The following is a 21,662-nucleotide window of genomic DNA, read 5'->3' as shown; positions in this document are numbered from 1 at the left end:
ATGTCACTACCCTGTTATGAATACACTATCTTCAGAAGTGCTAAATCTGTATGGACTGTATATTATTATTATTATAATAAATAAAAAGCGCTAAGCCACAAGGGCTATACAGCGCTGCAGGGCAGGAAGGAAGCGAGGGCATCAGGTGGCAAAAGGGAGGTGGATGAGTAATAGGTTATGGATAACAGTGGAGCAGTGTATGGTGAAAAGGTAAAGGGCAGCAAGAGACTGAGCTAGAAAGGGCTGAGGGGAGTGCGTAAGGTATCATCATCAGAGTTTGTGGAGTAAATCAGTCGTTGTCAAGAAGTCAATGAGAGAGTCAGGATTAAAGGAGGGTCCATCAGCAAGAAGGGAAGGTAAAGAGAGAGTAGTAGAACGAAGACGGCGTTGGAGGTAAATTCTGCGTGTTCGTTGATAGAGGGGGCAGTCTAACAGAATGTGGCTAATCGATACTGGAACTTGACACTGCTCACAGAGAGGTACAGGGTGCCTCTCCATGAGATACCCGTGAGTAAGACGAGTGTGGCCAATGCGAAGATGGGAGAGAGTGGTCTCCCAACCACGGCACTGATGACAAGAAGACGGTCAGTAACCTATGCTCGGTTTAATAGAATGAAGTTTGTTACCAAGCAGAGTTGACCAACGGTGTTGCCAACAGGCGCGAAGGTGGGCAGCTATTGTAGCAAAATAGTCCAGAAATGGAACACCTCTATAGGAAATTGGTAGGTCATGTACTGCTGACCGCGCAGCAGTGTCTGCCTGTTCATTGCCCTGTACGTCAACATGACCAGGGACCCAACAAAAAATAATATCTTTATGCTTCGTAGAGATACGGCGTAGCCAAAGTTGGATACGGAGAACTAGGGGGCGAGATGTATCAAATTTTTGTATAGCCTGTAAAGCACTAAGGGAATCTGAGACTACCACAAATGATGACACAGGCATAGATGCGATACGAATAAGTGCTGCAAGAATGGCATACAGTTCAGCAGTAAAAATGCTAGCCGAAGATAGTAAATGCCCCCGCACGACGCTGTCCGGAAACACTGCTGCGAATCCGACGCCGTCTGAAGACTTAGAGCCATCTGTGTACACAGCGGTGGCATGAGAATGGGAGTGGAAGTGATTATGGACTATAGCTCCAGGTGTTGTGCAATTATAGTCAACCAAACAATTGCAGCAGCAGGGGTTAGTATCACTTTCCATACCTAGCATAATGGGGTATGTATAGTCTGGGTTAGTGATGCTACTCAAGCTATTAATCTACAAAATATTTTAAATTAGATGACAAGCCTGTTGGTCTTCTCAAACGTACTCTCTTAACCCCTTCATTGTCAGATGCCCCAAAATTAAGTGCTTACAATGTCAGCATTTACAAAAAATTTTTTTGGTAATTAAATTTTTTCCATCAATACACTGAAATATGAAGGCTACAGTGGCGAATGCCTTGCACTAGGCATTAAAATTTTTCTGGGGGTTTTCTAATTTTTTATTTTTTACATTTCCCAGCAACTTTTGTATCCTGTGAGACTCTTATTATGCACAATGTACATAGGGCTACCCACTAAGTACAACATAATACCTACGCTAATAAGTCATTGGTACACTGTTGACAAAAACGTGTATACACTATGTAAACACAGGTCCAAATGTTTCACATTGTTACTCTTATAACATTTATATACATAATGTATATTACAGGCACTGGTCATGTTCTAGAACTGTTGCAGTCTGTGGAAGGCCTGGAAACACTGCTCTTATACACAGTGTTTTACACTGTTCACAAAATGTGCGTGTTTGCTTTGTTGAAGCCTTGTGTGTGCACACACGTACCATCTCTTTTGAGTTCATTTCTTGTCTATAGTAGAAGTGGCATTTAGGAAGCAATCACCAAACTTCAAATGAGAGGGTATGTGCTGAACGGTACGATGTTGCCAGAGTACTGAAAGTGTTGTGACCTGGTATTTGTGTACTCTGCCATCAGTGATCAATGACCCATGCAGGTTTGAGGAAACATTTATGCTTATGGAAAACTCCTCCTTGCAAATTCACTTCCGGCTAGGTAATGTGCCTAGCCTCACCACTGCCATGACCATCACCAATCAGTGGTAGCCAGCATCCAGGCTCTAGCATAAGTCTCTCAACCTACTACTTGCCCCCTCTGCCCATTATTACTGCCTTCACAGTTCAAGTCATTGTTTTGATACTGTGAAGTTTTTATAAACAAGACTAAGTGCAATTATATTTGTCATAGCATATTTATTATCACTGGTCAATTTCTTTGCTTTTTCATTTGTTATACTATATTTACAAAAGTAATTAGTTGGATGTTATCCCATGACTTACATATTTGAGGCACTACTTTGGGTTAGGTAATATTGCCTTGATTAGGAACACACACAAGTAGAGATGGTGCTTTATGAAGATGCACCTTTTTATGTGCCATTTGTTGTGTCAATTATGCTTCTGAGATGGACAGAGCTAAAGACAAGTAAAACAGGCAGACAATAGTATCTGCAAAGAAAACTTTGAACATGATCCAGTTTTCTGACAACTGGAATAAAAAACACAAAAGTGCAGCTAAAGTAGCATATTATGCAAAAGGAAGTGGATGGAGTAGTAACTTATTGCTACATGCAGGCAAAGTCCCTTTAGGCAAGCAAGTGATGCTCATTCTGAGGTGATGGGGAAACAAGTGGTACACTTGTAGGTCCCTAACACAATTGCCTGGAGGAGGAAAAATGAGCGATAAAAACTTGTTAAATAGCAACTGGAAATAAAAAAAAAAAAATGGAGGACTAAAAGGAACAAAAGAATGATTGATGAAAAATGAAATTAAGAGAGAACGAGGGCTGATTTTTTTTTTTTTTGTTTTTTTTTTAAGGATCTTTCAAGCCTTTGGATATTGAATGTTTTGAATCTAAAAAGATGTTGCAGTTGGAGGGTCCCACATTTCCCAGCATATTAGGCACACTCCTACAAGGTGCACCCCAATTTTAACAGGCAAATTATGAGGAAAGTAAAAGAAAATGCAAGGCTTTCTTCAAAATGAGTGAGCATATAGCTGGCTGGTCATCTGCAGTGTAGCTGAGACAGGGTAGAACCTTGCACAGCTTGCCTAGGCTATTGCTGCCAAAACAAACATGGCTACTTGTCATTTACAGATGGCTACTTTACCATTATTTACAACTGCTGAAACTGGTCTGCTTATTATATACCAGTTACTGTGATAATGGTAATGGTTACTAATTACTAAAATAATCTGAGGAAACAGTTTTGCAGGAGGGAAAGGTGCTTGAAGTTTAATAAACCAGTCAGCACAAACTACCATCTGCCAGTAACCCAAAGCATACTCTTGTTCCTGACCTTGAGCATACAAGGCATAGGGTAATTTTCATTTTTTTTTTGTGTGTGGGGGAAGGGGGGGGGGGCTGGAAGTGCCTAATATACCAAAAAATACAATAATCTGAACTGTGACCCTGCCTTGGTGGGAGATGACCAAGGAAGTTACATAACTAAAAAAAAGTTGCAACTATCATTACCCACTTGTTGCTAGTGTCACCAGTTTCCCACTACTACAAAAATCATAATACAGTGCAATCAAAGCCTTTAAGTTACATTTCATGTTTCTGAAAATTACTGAAATTATCACAGATGTAATATTTTTTAAGAAAGTTAGGGAGGATTCTGTTTTAATCTGAGGAAAAAGGGCAAATATTGCTCCAATTTCTTAGATCAAGAATCCTTCACTAGAGAAAAAAAAAATGAAAAAGATGGAAAGGAAGAGGAATGAAAGAATTCAATGACCTTAAAGTAAGAGGCAAGAGTTAGATAAAGGAAGAAATTGGAAAATGAGGATACAAGGGAGTAGGAAGTTTATGGAAAATGTAAAATTGAGAAAAGAGAATAAGACAAGGCACTTCCGATCAATGGAACACTCACCACAGCAATGGGCAGAAGGGCAGTGAGGGTGGTGGCTGTAGCAAAAGTGACATAAGCCATCATCATCCCACCATAGAGGGGGCCCAGCATCTCCCTGTTGATGAAAGTCATGATGCCTGAAAGGGTCTTAACCAAATTATATCCCATTTCCTCCCCCTCCTTCCCCAGTGCAGTTTGTTGCTCATAAGAACCTAAGAAAGAAGGAACACTGCAGCAAGCCTACTGGCCCATGCGGGACAGGTCCTCCACTTAAGGAAGAAGCACGGCATCTGGTCCAGTAGCACCAGCTAGTCAGGTCCAACCCACACCCACTCATGTATTTATCTAACCTATTTTTAAAACTACACATCATCTTAGCTTCTATGACGGTACTCGGGAGTTTGTTCCACTCGTCCACAACTATTGCCAAACCAGCGCTTTCCTATATCCTTCCTGAATCTAAATTTTTCCAGCTTAAAACCATTGCTGCAAATCATGTCTAGGCTAGATATTTTTAGCATGCTATTTACATCCCCTTTATTCATTCCTGTTTTCCATTTATACACCTCAATCATATCCCCTCTAATTCTACGCCTCTATAGAGTGTGCAGATTCAGGGAAGATTTCTGATAAATGGGATCAACTTTGTCATCCTCCTCTGTATGTTTTCCAGTGCATTTATATTCATTCTGTAATATGGTGACCAGAACTGTGCAGCCTAATCTAAATGAGGCCTAACAAAGATATATAAAGTTGAAGAACAACCTGAGGATTTCTATTAGTTACGCCTCTTGATATGAAGCCAAGTATTCTGTTAGCTTTATTGTGAATGCTTATGCACTGTTGTCTTTGTTTCAGGTTACTGCTAACCAGAGCTCCCAAATCCTTTACGCAATCAGTAATATTAAGATCTACATTATTTAGTTTATATGTGGCATGGTTATTTTCCTGTCCAACATTTAGAACTTAGTACAGGATTATGCACACTATACATGCAATTTGACTATTAATCAAGGACCAAAAAATTCAGTGTGTGCGAGGCAAATTAGATATTATTTAACCCTTAAGCTGTCAAAACATAGATCTACGTTTTTTCAACATTTGAAAGTATGTAAAAAAAGTAGATCTTTTCTTTTTTTACATTTGAAAATGTGTAAAAAAACTTTGATCTACTTTTTTTTTTTTTGTAATATTTGAAAATGTAAAAAAAATGTAAATCTACTTTTGGAGCACTACACATGTGAACATAGGTCTGCTTGGACAGTTTAAGGGTTAAGGAGAAGTGCCAAACCCATATGGGTCATACAGCACATGGGGAATGAGAGGCAATCTGGTTTGATCTAAGGAAGGCAAGAAGAGGTTTAATTTCTTTGATCAAGAGCCTCTCACTGGCATCAAGGAACCTCCTTTGAAGAGAACTGTAATTAATAAAATACTGCATACATAAAATTTTTAACCACTTAAAGGATAGTACAGTATGATAAACTGCTAAACTTTCTATCCATTTAAATACTGCAATACCTACTAATAATACACCTTTGCCACAATCATCCTTAATGCTCTGGTTTAACTTTTGGGTTTCTTCTTGCTATCTCACTTGTAAAGTGATAATAGTTCAGGATGGGTCATAAGAGCCCCTCTGGTTTTCATTTTCATATTGTGGGTCACTTTTGAATTATTTTAGCCTAGGTACTGTGACAATCCAGCATTAATTGCTCACCCGAGAGAGTATGTTGCCGACCAGACTCCTCCCACCATGCTGTATGTATTAATGTCATCGTCTCCTGCACTGATTACATGGAAGCAGAGAACATCAACTTTAAAGGGCAAAAAACAGTGGAAGGTGGCAGTGTTCCAAGTCAGGAAAAAAATTAATGAATTACATTAACCAGAGTGTATAGTATAGTATTGCAATTATTTGTATTTTAAATTCATAAATATACATAATGCAAACCATGATAAAAAAAAATTATTAGATTAGGAAAACAAGAACACTAATGTCAAATATGTAAATCCCAGAGTTACATAAATGTATATTTAGCTTGTCCACATAGTTACCCAAGAATCAACTCACCTAACAGCAATGCTCAGTATAGCACCGTATGTAGGCACGATGCACATGGCAGATGAAAGTCCTAGTAAAACAATACCAGCCACATCTTCATTGTACAGCCTGGAACAAACATGAGGATGCACAAGACTGGATATGGAACATACTACACTAGAATAGTACAGTTGCAAAAAATCCTCCTATGCCCAAAACAATTATTTTTCAAACCTGAAAGATTCAGACCTCATTCTCATTTTGGAGACATTTAGGGATAAGTCCTTAATTACTATCCCTTCCAACTTACTCATCGTGGGATAGATGAGGCAGGAGTGGGGAGTTGCCAATAAGTATGTAGGCAACAGCAGTGAGCAGAAGGCCCACCAGCATGATACCAAAGGGGCAAACAAAACGATCTGTGGCAAGGCCTGCTAGAGGAGAGGAGACAGCATAGGATGCGGAGAGCAGCAAGTACACCAGTCCCACGCCCTCTACAGACACACCCAGCTGAGGACACAGAATGTGAGGGAAAACATCATCTGCAAGGAATATAGGTCCACATCCCTTTGTCCGAAACCCTTGGGGCCAGTGTAATTTTGAATTTCAGAATTTTTCGAAGTTCAGAATGATTCTCAAGGCCGCCATGTGGTGGCGTGACCCATGTGGTGGCGTGAACTTTTCCAATTTCAGAATTTTGGACAAAGGGTTGTGGACCTGTATAATATTAGCAAGGCAAAAACAGTGACTAACTGAAAAGAGGAGAATATCAATAATATTTAAAACACTAGTAGGTAAAGGAAATATTAAAAGCATTTGACTTTCATAAACCAAGAAAAAAATACCTTGCCATTCTAATTAGATGAAAATATTTGGCAGACTATTAAAAATAAACTACTATTCTCTTTCCATCAAGGTAGAGCAACCTAAAAAAAAACATTCACTGTAACTACCTTTCTAGGTCACAGTGGCCTTGTGGCTTAGCGCTTCTTTTTTGATTATAATAATAATCTAGGTCACAGTAATCCTGGCCCTGTTTTGACCCAAAACTTCCCAAAGAGCAAAAACTGAATGATCCAACATCCAAAATTAAGTCCAATTAGTCTATTTTCCTTAATACCTCCACAGATACCCACAGATACTGCTGGAGTGTAAGCTTGGTACTACGTCAATTTTTTTTTTAGACTACATGCCTCCATGGTAATATAAAACGATGATTTATGTTCAACATCCTATTATTCAACTTTATTTGTGCTAAGAAATATACAGTGGACCCCCGCATAATGATTACCTCCAAATGTGACCAATTATGTAAGTGTATTTATGTAAGTGCGTTTGTACGTGTATGTTTGGCAGTCTGAAATGGACTAGTCTACTTCACAATATTTCTTATGGGAACAAATTCGGTCAGTACTGGCACCTGAACATACTTCTGGAGTGAAAAAATATCGTTAACCGGGGGTCCACTGTATACGTATTTAACCTGTGCTTCATTCTTCCTACATGACCAAAACCATCTCACCAACCCTTGCACCTAATTTCATTTCTGTTTTCCAATAACACATTTTCACTGCTGTCAGCTTCCTCCTGCTTTATGCAACACAAAGACCATGCATCACACTCGTACAAGTGGCAATATCACTATACACGTACTGCAATTCTCATTTTGACATTTACTGAAACTCTTTCCAGACTTGGCCCCATCCTTTTTTTTTTTTTTACCATTTATTGTGACTTATTTCCCTTACAGATCCATCAGCTGATACATATATTCTCAAATACTGTACCTAAAAACATTCATCTCTTCAATAGTTTCATTTCATGTCCTTTATTACTATACTTTTTTCATTTTACCTTTTCTTTCTTATTCACTTTCAAATTTCTTTTACTAACATAGGGAAAGGAGAGAGAAGAAAATTTTGGAAACTGCAAATGTTGGGATTCTGCAGTCATTCAGCACTGCAATAAAAATATTGATCATATAAACCATACCTTCTACTTTTTAGGAATTAATACATACAAGTGCAATACAGACAAGTGAAACCATAATAGACCATATATGGACCAATATATTAGCCTCCCTTAATACACAAAGATATTCTCACACTATTCATCAGTTCTCACCAAAGTAATAAAGAAAGTCAAACAACTGTACTACTCCAGCAGATTCACTGACAAGAGGAGATATAAAAAAGACCTGGAAAACACACTCAGATTCTGGGCACCCACAAACTGAAAAAACCAAGAATATTGTCCTAACTAAACCTAACAAAACACCACTGCATCCCACTGAAACAGCTAACAAGATAAACTACTACTTCTCAACCATAGGATCTAATCTTGCCAGTAAAATTCCACGTACCAACGCCCGTGCCGGGGACTATCTAGATGGGAATTTCCCAAATTCCTTCTATCTTGTACCAACTGAGCCCACCAAAGTCACCGAGATTATAAAGTCACTTAAAAATAACTCGGGAGGGGGGGGGGGGCTGTCTCATGTCCCACCATTATTGTACAAGCAAGCGCCCCATGTCCTCTCGCATGCTATTTCATTACTTTTTAACAAGTCACTAGAAACTAGCACCTTCCCGAAACTACTCAAGACAGCAAGAGTTACACCAATACATAAAGGTGGTGACCCTACAGATGTAAACAACTATAGGCCAATATCAAACTTACCATTGCTATCCAAAATCTTCGAGAAACTCGTGCACAGGAGACTGTATTCATTTATAACGGCACAAAACATACTTAACCCCTGCCAATTTGGTTTCAGGAAAAATAAAAGCACTAATGATGCAATTGTAAAAATGCTAGATCTGCTTTACACAGCATTGGAAAATAAGGAATATCCACTAGGAATTTTTATTGACCTAAGAAAAGCTTTTGACACAGTAGACCATGGCATCCTGCTCCACAAACTTGACCATTATGGTATAAGAGGGCATGTGCTTCCATATTTCAAATCCTACCTTACTAATAGGTATCAGTATGCCACCATTAAAGACACAGCATCATCAACACGGCCACTTGATACTGGAGTTCCACAGGGAAGTGTCCTTGGACCCCTTTTCTTCCTCATTTACATCAATGATCTTCCAAACGTATCCCAACACCTGAAACCCATTCTCTTTGCTGACGACACGACTTATGTCATCTCTCACCCTAATCTTGCCACCCTCAACACCATTGTTAATGAAGAGCTGCTCAAAATATCAACTTGGATGACCGCCAATAAACTTACACTTAACACAGACAAAACCTACTATATTATGTTTGGTAGCAGAGCAGGTGCTGCACAACTAAATATTAAGATTGACAGCACTCTAATTGCCAGACATAATGAGGGCAAATTCCTAGGCCTATACCTCGACAACAACCTGAATTTCAGCACCCATATCCAACACATGTCAAAAAAAGTATCCAAAACAGTTGGGATCCTCTCCAAGATATGATACTACATGCCGCAAAATGCCCTTCTCACACTATACCATTCACTCATTTATCCATACCTCACCTATGCTATTTGTGCTTGGGGTTCAACTGCAGCAATACACCTAAAGCTAATAATAACTCAACAAAAAGCCGCAGTAAGAATAATCACTAAATCCCATCCCTGGCAACACTCCCCCCCCCCACACTCTTCATAGATCTAAACTTACTCCCTGTTCAGAACAACCACACTTACTACTGTGCAATCTACATATACAGGACCTTAAATTCCAATATTAACCTTGACCTAAAATGCTTTCTTGATGGTTGTGATAGGACCCACAAGCATAACACCAGACACAAACATCTCTACGACATTCCCCTTGTCCAACTAAATCTATACAAAAATTCAATGTATGTCAAAGGCCCTAAAATCTGGAACACCCTACCTGAAAACTCTAGAATTGCAGACACATTCATCACCTTCAAAACTACTGTTAGAAAACATCTTATCTCCCTGATACACCCTGTCAACTAACTACATAAAAACCACCTGGTGGTTCACACTTACACTCACTCACCCATTTGACTATAGGCACAGAAATACGTATCTTAATCTTAAAATAATGATTCCTAACTAGTCACAAGTTTGCCTGTGATACTCCAATATAGAAACTATGTATTGTGCCAAAACAAAAGCATTCACATTGCTAAACTCACAAACTAGTATTTAGTCACTTAGTATTTAGCCACTTAGTATTTAGTCAACTTACTCCACAATTTGTAATAATTTAGGGTTAGGAATTAATCTAAGTTTGCCCGAAATGCCTAGCCTTGCTAGGTGTTCTAGTGGCCCCCTCTGTAATTAGTATTTTATTACATGTAAACCACACAATAACCAAAATCTGTAAACCCCACATTGTAATCCTTATAGAGAATAAATTTTGATTTGATTTGATTTGATTTGATACATCTGATGAGGCAAAAGTGGAGGATGGCAGGGCATGTGCAAGTGTGATGGACTGGAGTTATTGGAGAAAAGTGGCATTTGGGATTTGATGGGCTGTTGGAGTGAGCAAGGTAACATCTATGAATCAAATCAAATCCAATAAAGTTTGTTGTCTATAAAGATTACAATGCAGGGTTTACATATTATAGGATATTGTGTGGTTCACATGTTATAAAATACTAATTACAGAGAGGGCCACTATCACACCTAGCATGACTAGGCATTTTGGGCAGACTAAGATTAATTCAAAACTCTATATTGGTACAGATTATGCAGCATATTGGTATTAAGGCTAAATAACTGCATTACAGTTTGTAAATTTAGCAATTTGAATAGTTTTGTTTTGGTACAATATATAGTGTTTATTTAGGAGTATCACAGGCAAACTTATGACTAGTTAAGATTCATTAGGTAATAGTTGTATTACGTATTTCTATGTTTATAGTTAATTGGGCGAGTGAAACTGTGAATTGTGGGGAATCACAGATATCGAGGGCAGGTCTAGGTTGTTTTTGTGTGTGTATGATAAAAAAGAATAGGCAGTTTTCATGTAGTTAACTGATGGTGGGGTGTGTCAGGGAGACATGAAGGGATTCAGGGGCACTGATTAGCTGGACCGGAGTTTTCAAACTAAGTATAGTACTGTACCTGTACTTTGAATGAGACAATGTGGTTCAATTTTTGGGTCCAAAGTTTTACTCTGATTACAGTAAATTCTCAATATAATGAACTTAAATTATTAGGCAATATCTACCAGTTACTTATAATTTTAACTGCTTTATTTTCAATGTTTATTGTAATATAAATAGTGTACAGTACTATATTAGGTATGCAGTGGAGTACTTAAAAAATAAAAACTCTACATTTTGATTTAACAGACTCAGACAATACTCCCCATTAATCTGTTACATCAAGAATTTACTGTATTAACCCAGACAGGTTAGTAACCCAGGATAACTCAATAAAGCCACTATTTGGTTAATTTCCATTGGGGAGTATTACAACCCAGGAACAAAAAAGCCTGTTATCCTGGATGTAAAGGGAGCAAAATAAACACAGCCAAAAACTTTGACTTGTATTATCCTTTACCAGGTATAAACAGCAGTATGTACACTATATACACTATGTAAAGCAATAGGTATTAGTGCACGCCACGGTAATCAAGCAGAATTACTACTACTAGAGAGCAGACTGTGCTTCAACCAGCTCTCGAATGGAAATGACAAGGGTGGAACCTTGAGTGGTTACCATGTTACCTCCACAATTGCCAGATCCACTTTCTCATTGGCTGAACCTAGATACTGATCTGAAGATGGGGCCCCATCGTCTGACCCTTAGCACCAGGTTCACTGGTTGGGGAGATAGTTTTTTAATGAGGGTGTGCACATGCGCCGAATAAAGGTTACATACTTTCTGCATGCCACAGGGAGTCACCCTTTAAAAAAAAAAAAAAATTACTGTACCGTACTGTACCTTTTCACAATGTACTGTATTATATCTGCCATAAAACAATAAAATGACATTACAGTAAGACCTCTATGTAATGGACTAGTAATTGGGGAGCAGGTAGCCAGTAATGGTAACTGTGGTAGATAGAGAAAAAGATTGTTTTGCCCTGACTAACTAATGAACAATTCTGGGGCCAAAGGACCTTGTTCATTTCCAAATCAATTGACCCAGTGGATTTCATTTTGCATTTCCAGAGTCCATTAAATGGAGGGTTTACTGTATTAGCTCATACAAGGTTAAAATGATTTGCATCCATCAAACAGATCATTCCACTTTAATTGGGTAAACACTAAACCAAAAGGGGTCACAGTGCCTGGGAGACCACTAGGTTCAATCTGAGGAAAGGGAGGCGAAGTTCAGTTCTTTGGATCAATAACCTCTCAATAGCAACAAGGCATCTTCCTGGAAGGTACAAGAGATCAATGGTCCCACATTACAGTAGAAGACTTGGATAAAAGTTTGTCAAGGTCTTGGCAGACACCTACATAAAAAAAAATATGCTAAAGGTGAAAAATCTGAAGAAAGTCTGAAGAGAGCAGTTAAAATACTGTCACACAGAGGACTTCAGAAATGTTGTAGTAGTATATTACCAACCAATCTCGAAAAACACCCTGACTTTGCCCATTGTAAATAATGCATTACCACTTACCTTTTTTTTTTTTCTGGGTGTGACCCAATTCATGCTTACATAAACTTACAGTGGAGAAGATCCCTGGCAAGCAGAATCCATGAGTGAGGATTCCTGTGGGAATACTGGGTACAAAAATCAACTTCCTGCCTACCCATATACAACATTCAACTCTTCTGCACGGCCCACTGCCCTTGGACATAACGGACTAACAGGGATTGATATGGGGTAGTGGGGGGGCATGGGCCCCCTCCTGGGCCATTATGGAAGACCACTGGGCCACAATAAAATCCTTCTGGGCTCTAGAAAACTGTCTAGAAATAGAGAAATAAACTTAACTAAACCAGATAAAACCTCACATACAGCCTATACCCACAGCCAACAAATTTAATGTCTTCTTCTCTACTGTAGGATCGAAGCTAGCAAGCAAAATTCCTAGCTCAAATACCCAGCCGAAAGACTACCTCACTGGCAACTACCCAAACACTATATCTAGCTCCAACTAATTCTACTTAAGTCCCACTCATCATTAAATCATTAAAAACAAAGGAGATCTAAATAACATACCACCATTCATATAAAAAAAGCTACTCACATGCTGTCACCCATTACTGCAACACTGTTTAACAAATCTGTAGAGTCTTCAACCTTCTCGTCCATACTCGAGACAGAAAGGGTTACCTCGATCCTCAAAGAAGGTGATCCAACTGATTTGAAAAACAATAGACCTATAGCAAACTTGCCCTTACTTTCTAAAATATTTGAAAAAATAATACACAAATGACTTTACTCCTACCTTATATCCAACAACATACTTAACCCCTGCCAGTTTGGGTTTAGAAAAAAAAAAATATAAATGATGCTATTTTACAAGTGCTTGAACTAATGTATACAGTCCTCAATAAAAATGATTATCACCTGGGGCTCTTCATTAACTTACGGAAAGCATTTGATACAGTGGACCACAATCTCCTGCACCTAAATCTAAATCATTATGGCATCAGAGGACATTCCCTCGATTACCTAAAATCTTATCCTAATGATAGACATCAGTATGTATATGCAAATCGAGTCAACTCCACTATCCAGGCTGTAGCTGTCAGAGTGCCCCAGGGTAGTGTCCCAGGCCCACTCCTCTCTCATCTACATCAATGATCTCCCCAATGCATTTCAACTCCTTAAACCAGTTCTATTTGCAGATGACACTAGTGTCTACTCCCACTCAAACCCAGCTATACTTAGAGACTAAACAATGAGTTGCTAAAAATATATACGTACTTGGATGATGACCAACAAACTCACTCTCAACATAGACAAAACATCCTTCATGCTGTTTGGAAACAGAGCCTTAAATATCCAACTTAATAAATAGATACACAGTTCCCCTATTACAAGACAAACTGAGGGTAAATTAAATAACAAAAAAGGCACAATACCCTGACTGGAACGATACACAAATAACCCGCACATAAAAGAGAGAAGCTTACGACGACGTTTCGGTCCGACTTGGACCATTTACAAAGTCACATTAACCAGAAGTGGAGCAGGACGGCTATATATAGGCAGGAAGAGGTGGTGGAAGTAGTAGTAGTAGTAGTAGTACAAGAATGGTGTATAATACCGACAAGATGAAATTAAGACACATGCGCAACACCTGGGCATCTCTATCGTAGACGTTTCGGCATCCAGCCAGCCATTGGATGGCATCCTTTCCAAGATATTATACTATATACCCCAAATGACACTCCTTACCCTATACCACTAATATATCCCTACCTCACCTGTGGTATTTGTGCCTGGGGATCAACCACAGCCAACCATCTTAAACCTTTAATAACCCACCAAAAAGCTGCTGTGTGGATGATTACCAGCTCCTGTGCTGGACAGCACACCCCACCACTTTTCAAAAGCCTGAACTTACTAATCATACGAGACATACACTCACATTATTGTGCCTACTACATATACAAAACATTAAACTCCAATATAAATCCTCCACTTAAACTTCTCCTTGATAGCTACAACAGAAAGCAAAGTCACAACACAAGGTACTCTGCGACATCCCTAGTGTCAGTCTCAAACTATGTAAAAATGCAATGCACATAAAGGGCCTGAAGATCTGGAATTCACTACCTGAACCAGTAAAGGATCCCCTGACTACTTATAAATTTAGGATTGCTTAAAAATCATCTCTTCTCTCAATGCTAACCAAACCAACAACTTCTAATCAGTTTGAAACAACTCTCCCAAATATGTATATTATATGACGTAGTCTATTAAACATCTGCGAATTTATGAAATATTACCGTTTGAACCATTATTTGTAATAGTTTTTATTATGTGCAACTTCAAGATTATTATTCTTATAAACTTCCACCTTGACTACCTTGCATTAGTATTAAGGTTAAATAAAGATTTTAATACAAGTTAACCATTTATCTTGTCTAGATTTAAGTAATTATCTACTACTAGGACTAGTCTACCCAAAATGCCCTGGCATGATAGTGGCTTTCTTCGTACTTAGCAAACCAAAACTGTAATTACACACTGTAACCTTTACAAAGAAATAAACTTTTTTTCATCTTTGATTTGTACTTGGTACTGGGTGGCCATGGGGTCAATTGGTAGCGGCCTCAGCTCTATAGAGGGATTGGGGGTTCGGTTCCCAAAGGAGTGGAAACTTTGGGTAGTTTCCTTATACCCATTGCCCCCTGTTCATGTAGAAACAAGTACCTGGGTGTTGGGAGACTGTTGTGGGTCACATCCTGGTGAGAGAATTAGAGGATCCAATGGAAATAACCAGACAGTTTAAGGGCTATTTTTTTTTTTTTTTGGGGGGGGGGGGCTAATTTGAATAAAATCTACATCTAAAGGCATCAACAAGGATGACACTATTTACAAGACAGACCTGGACGAGGGAAAAGGAATACACTGAAAATGTGGAGACAGACACTGACCTTGCTCATGTGGGGCTGGAGGGTGGGATAGAGGACTGCTAGACACACAGCTGTAGTGAACAGTATAAGGAGAGAGACAAGTGCTCCAGGTTGCACCAACACTCGCAAAGCTGACCTAGCTGCCCCACGCTCCACCTCTATCTCTGAAACATTGTAGTACTGCAAGCAGGGAGCAAAGGGTCTTATTTTTAAGTGGGAAGAAAAGAATTTTGAATGTTAAATACTGCAGGGTCCAGAAGGCCAATCAGTGCATCTGCTCACAATTAACCCATAAACGATCCAAACGTATATATACATTCACTACCGTACTGCCCCAACTTTTTTGAGAAAAAAAAAAATTGTTGTTTTTTAACCCTTTGAGGGTTTTGGCCGTACTAGTACGGCTTACGACCCAGGGTTTTTGACGTACTAGTACGCCTAAATTCTAGCGCCCTCAAATCTAGTGGGAGAAAGCTGGTAGGCATACATATGAAAGAATGGGTCTATGTGGTCAGTGTGCGCAATATAAAAAAATCCTGCAGCACACAGTGCATGAGAAAAAAAACTTTGACCGTGTTTTTGGAATAAAAAGCGACTTTGCACTGTATTTTCGTATGGTATTTATTGTTGTATTCTAGTTTTCTTGGTCTCATTTTATAGAATGGAAGACATATTACACAAATCCAGACGATTTTGACTGGTTTTGCAATGAAAAGTACCTTGAAACTGAGCTCAAATTAGCAGAAATGTTCGATTTTTACCAAAGTTCAAAAGTAAACAAATCATGCCAAGCGTCCAATACACATCAACTGGCGAGTCTAATATTCTTTCACAAGTGCGCTGATATTATTTGTACCATTTCTACACTAATGCAGCAGTCTGCATAACAGTAAATCTTCTATTTTTTGTAAGAATAAAAATTGAAAGTGGAAAGCCAAAGAAATATAAGAGGGGCATGGGGATGTGACTAACGAACAGAGGAAATGTTATTTTAGTGCCAGGAATGTCTTTGTTTATTCTGGACCCTATTTGGAAATTGGCATCTTTTGAAATTTGTGTGAAATTGGCAAAATTTCTAAATTCTGACCACTGTACAATGTATTGGATAGTTGAAATCAGTAAATGGGTGGTTTCTTGTACTTAATAGAAAAAATAGAGTTCTAGAAAAATAGTTATGATTTCTGTCGACTAGTACACTGGAATTGGCCGAAAATAGGGCTCAAAGTGGGCAAAATCGCTGATGCGTAAACATCGCCGAGACCGCTAACTTCGCGAGAGCATAATTCCGCAAGTTTTCCATCAAATTTCATACTTTTGGTGTCAATATGATCGGGAAAACATTCTCTATCTTTTCATAAGAAAAAATAATTTTTTTTTTTAAATTTGGCTGACCCTGAGAACGAGTCTTGGAGAGGGCCTGTTGACCCTCAAAGGGTTAATAGGAAAAAAGAGCATATGGTACCCTGGCATCCCCAATTATTTTAATATGGCGCACAGCGAGTGCTCACACCCATTCTCTCATGTCTAGGTACTCAGGCTTATCGTGGCAATGTTAAATGTATGACACAAAACGTATACAGGAGGGCCCCGCTTTACGGCGTTTCACTTTACGGCGTCCCGCTAATACGGACATTTCAAATTATGACCAAAACTCGCTATACGGCTCCCCCCACCTGTCTTTCTAATACGGTCACAGCGGCCCACCGAGTTTGTTTACATTCTCCCTGAGCACATCTCCTTATTATGTCTGGAAACTTTCCAAAATTTCAAGTGTTTTAAAGTTATTGTATATTTTATATGTATTGTACTTGATAATTAAACTTGTGTACACCTGTACCTAAATAAACTTACACACTGTGCTGGCATGTAGGTACACATTAAAATCACTAAGAGTGTCTCTACTCTTGATGCAATAATAATAATAATAAATAATAAAAATAATAATAATAATAATAATAATAATAATAATAATAGTAATAATAATCTCTTGGGCGCATTAATGTCGCATATTACGTTAATATAGACATTTCCCTTAATCTATCTAAGATATTTTTTCAAAATTATATAAGAAACACATTATGTAACACACAAACATGATACATACACCCACAGTATAAAAATTTATACAAATATATATGAGATGTTTGCCAAACGGTTTGTAGAAGTGTCGGAAGAATTACGTTTTCTCTAGAAGAAGGGGTTACTACCCCCTTGCTCCTGGCATTTTAGTTACCTCTTATGACACTCATGGCTTATAGAGGAAGAATTCTTGTCCACTTCCCCATGGAGATGTTTGTATATGCATATGTAGTGTGACCTAAGTGTAAGAAGTAGCAAGACGTACCTGAAATCTTGCATGTTTATGAGACAGAAAAAAGAGACACCAGCAATCCTACAATCACATAAAACAATTACAGACTTCCATTTTAAACTTACTTGGCAGGACAGTAGTACCTCCCTGGGCAGTTGCTGTCTACCAACCTACTACCTAGGATTAAGAGAATGTGCCTATTATATTACAGGTTGGCCCTCATTAATCTGGCATCGCTGGGACCTGTAGCAAGCCAGATTAGCAAGTTTGCCGGATTACAGAGTGATTAGATTAGAATACACTTAATTAACCTAATCAATAGAGACTTTCTGCTACACCTGCCTCATTTTCACCACTGCTTTCTCCTCCACTGGCTTGTTGCTGTGGATTTACAACCATATGCACAATTTCTGAGTCAGTATAATGATTCGAGTCAGTATAATGATGAAATCTGAAATTATGCTAGCTGAAATTAGTGCTGGATTACTGATGGAACTGGATAACTGATTGCTGGATTAGTGATGGGTGACTTGTACAGCATTTTAATCATAGGGAAGTGCTAAACCCATAAAGAACATGCAATATTAGGAAACTAGGAGTAATGGGGTAATCAGGTGGGATCTGAGGAAGAGGAACGGGGTTCTAATTCCTTGGATTAAGAGCCCTTTATTTGTATCACATAGTCCAAGACTGCTTTTTTAAGTATGATTTTTTAGAACCAACTAGAAGAAATAATTTGCCTGATTTGGTTTTGTCAAACAAGGAATATGATAAATAACCTTAAAGTTAATGAAGAGCTTGAGGAAAGTGATCACAAATCACCTAATTTCAATATCTGCTAAATTACCTTAATGACAAATTTGGAAAAAGTTGTCAAGTAGCCCAAGCCACACTCACTCCAGAGTGAAATTAAGTAAAGACTGAAAGTTAAGACACTTGTGCAACATCTGGTTATCTTTATTGTAGACGTTTCGCCATCCAGTGGCTTTATCAATACTGGATGGCAAAACGTCTACAATAAAGATAACCAGATGTTGCACAAGTGTCTTAACTTTCATCTTGTCGGTATTGTATACCTGTCTTGCACAACTTGTCAGGCACTGCAACATCATGGTATCTTGATTCAGAGGACATCTACTTGACCTTCTTCACGACTTCTACAACTAGCCCATCAATTTGGGAAGGACCTACTTCCACTGGGGAATCCCGCCTACCAGTGACTATGCCCTCGTCTGCTACACGTCCCTATTCACTGACGCCTATATAAGCGCCAGTCTCCTTACCTGTGCTTCAGAATCTCTACAACCATGGTGCTGTAAACACCACCTCCAAGGCTGAGGGACTGATTACCTCATCTTTTATATATATATCTTGTTTTCTAATTATGTCCAAGAATCTGTATTGATAAAGCCACTGGATGGTGAAAAGTCTACAATAAAGATAACCAGATGCTGCACAAGTGTCTTAACTTTCATCTTGTCGGTATTGTATACCTGTCTTGCACAAGTAAAGACTGACTAAATGAATAAATAGACAATCATTTCTGGGGGTAAAAAGGGGCATTTAATAGTGAATCAAAAGAAGGGTCACTTTATTGACCAATAAATTCAATGTAAAAAATAATAAGGATAAGCCAAAAGATGTTGTGAGGGAATCTAAGGCCAACCCAAAGGGTTTGTCAGGTATATAGAATAAAGTTTAGGGGAAAATCTGGGCCCACTTATGTAATTTGAGTCAACTTACTGCTAATGGCAAAGAAATTTGTACCATTTTTTACTACAGTGGACCCTCAGTTTTTGAGATTAATCCGTTCCAGAGAGCCTGCCGAAAACCAAAACCATTTTCCCCATAAGAAATAATGTAAATCCAATTAATCTGTTCCAGACACCCAAAAGTATTAACAAATTTTTTGTTTTTTTTTTTAGAGATTAAATATAGATTTACATACAGAAAAGAATGACAAATCAATATAAAGCAAAAATAACATCACACTTACCTTTATTGAAGACTTGTTGGTGTATGCAAGACGGGAGGAGGGGAGAGGGAGAAGTTACTATTGTTCGGAAGGAGAATCCCCCTCCATAAAGACTTTAGGTACAGAGTCCTTATCCAGGGTTACTTCCCTTTGTTTTTTAATGGCACTAGGACCAGCTTGAGAGTCACTGGACCTCGGTTGCTTAAAAATTTGTTCCAGAAAGCACTGTTTCTGGCATCTCTAAGGTTTGCCCAAAATGGGACAAAGCGTTGTCATTGAACATGTCACAGACACGGCCTACAACAGCTTTGCTAGGGTGATGGTCCTCCACAAAAGTTTGCACCTCATTCCACTTTGCATAAATGTCCTTAATCACTGAAGAAGGCACCTTTTTCCCCTCTCTCTTTCTCCTCCTCCTCTGAAGCAATTTCCTCAGTTGTGGTCTGTTGCTGTTGCAGATGAAGCTCTTGCAGTTCTTCAGTGGTTAGGTTCAGTGGTCTGACTCACATCCAACCCCATGGATTTCCCCAAAGCTGCAATAGATTCCACAACAGGCATAGGGTTGTCAGGTGTGTGTGGGGAAGTGCCTTCGCTGGTGTGTTTCTTGAATTCTATCATGTTTCTTGCCTTCTTTATTAAAGGGCTGGCACTAGCAGCTTTCTTTGGGCCCATGGTGGCTTATTTAACAGTCACACACAAACAAGTGCAAAAAATAATGTACGTATTATGAAATGTTTCGTATTACCTCGCAGGGTAATGTTCACTCGCCGAGAAACAATGCCAGACTGACTCTTGAATGCGTCTGTGGGAGGCTTAGTGTGCGCAAGGCTACTGGGACATGTACTGTACGACTGCTGAAATCCAAGGGAAATCACAAAAACCAAGGGTCCACTGTATTTATTGTACACAAGGAGATAAACAAAATCCTAGAAATCAATAATTATACAGGATAGGGCAAAAATAAATTATGCAAGATCACAACTAGGCAAACCATTAGCTAGTCCATTCAATGGATCACTACAATTGGGTATCATACCAGTAAGTGAAAAATGGTAAATGTGATACTTGCTTACAAAGCAGGAGATAGGTTCTTAGCTTCAACTTTTAGATCTTAATTGAAAAAAAGTCAATAATCCATTGCAAATACAATTCAAAGCCATCTTGAATGATATAATTTGATCAATGGTTTTACAAAAGAGTGATCTTCCTTTACAAATTTACTAACCATTAGTACTGAAGGTTATTGCTCATAATGGACCGAGACACAAGAGAAAAGACAGTGGAGGGCAAACACTGCTTTTAAATTTTTTGATAAAGCTTACCATTACTAGGGAAGGCAAAGTAGCTGGCAGGAACAGTGAGGAGAATGAAGGTTCCCAGGCAGAAGAAAGGCAGGCTGAATCCTCCTTCCTTAGGACCAAGACAATATTAGTTAGCACAATGACTAAAGTCATTATGTTAAGGAACAATGCTAAAATGATGGTTAAGTTAGGGTTGTTTAAAAAAAAAGGGGACATTTACAATCCCAGAGTTTTGGTAGGTAGAGGATGGGGGGGAGGGAATGTTAGGTGTTAATAGGTTTCGGGGATATTACGCTACACTTTCCAATCTCAAACCAAAGGTTACGCTTTTTTCCTCTATCCCAGATACAAGAGTACACTTACCAAATACAACCAGGCACCAGCAGCAGGACCAATACACATGCCCAAACCAGACACTGTTTCCAGCATTCCATTCACAGCATTCATGTCATCTGGAGAGAGATTTTGCATAGACTAAGAAACTGATCTGTTGATAAAGTTGCTTACAATCACAATATTCAAAATTTTGATTTTAGAAACAAGTCCCAAAAATCTCTGATAAAAATCAGACGTTTAAGAAGGATCAAAGGAGCACA

General features: G+C 38.7%; 1 protein-coding gene across 4 annotated transcripts in view; it reads right to left on the bottom strand.

The window, feature by feature from the left end:
- Positions 1-213: 213 nt before the first annotated feature.
- LOC128685105 (MFS-type transporter SLC18B1-like) overlaps positions 214-21,662 on the bottom strand; it is a 46,330-nt gene continuing 24,881 nt past the window's right edge. Inside the window, exons 8-15 of one of the 4 annotated variants that reach the window (XM_053771623.2) lie at positions 21,430-21,518; positions 21,088-21,175; positions 15,501-15,637; positions 6,276-6,475; positions 5,996-6,094; positions 5,642-5,710; positions 3,943-4,036; positions 214-2,727 (exon numbers count right to left, since the gene is read on the bottom strand). In XM_053771623.2, coding sequence (XP_053627598.2) covers positions 2,671-2,727; positions 3,943-4,036; positions 5,642-5,710; positions 5,996-6,094; positions 6,276-6,475; positions 15,501-15,637; positions 21,088-21,175; positions 21,430-21,518 — 833 coding nt within the window. In that variant the 3' untranslated portion in view covers positions 214-2,670. Of the gene's footprint in view, positions 2,728-3,942; positions 4,037-5,641; positions 5,711-5,995; positions 6,095-6,275; positions 6,476-15,062; positions 15,309-15,500; positions 15,644-21,087; positions 21,176-21,429; positions 21,519-21,662 lie in introns of those variants that run through there. The other 3 variants (XM_053771622.2, XM_053771624.2, XM_070104286.1) reach the window with 3 other exon arrangements.

Source organism: Cherax quadricarinatus, chromosome 5 (assembly GCF_038502225.1).
Source record: "Cherax quadricarinatus isolate ZL_2023a chromosome 5, ASM3850222v1, whole genome shotgun sequence".
In the NCBI taxonomy this organism is placed as follows: Eukaryota; Metazoa; Arthropoda; class Malacostraca; order Decapoda; family Parastacidae; genus Cherax; species Cherax quadricarinatus.
This window is presented reverse-complemented; position numbering and strand designations above follow the sequence as displayed.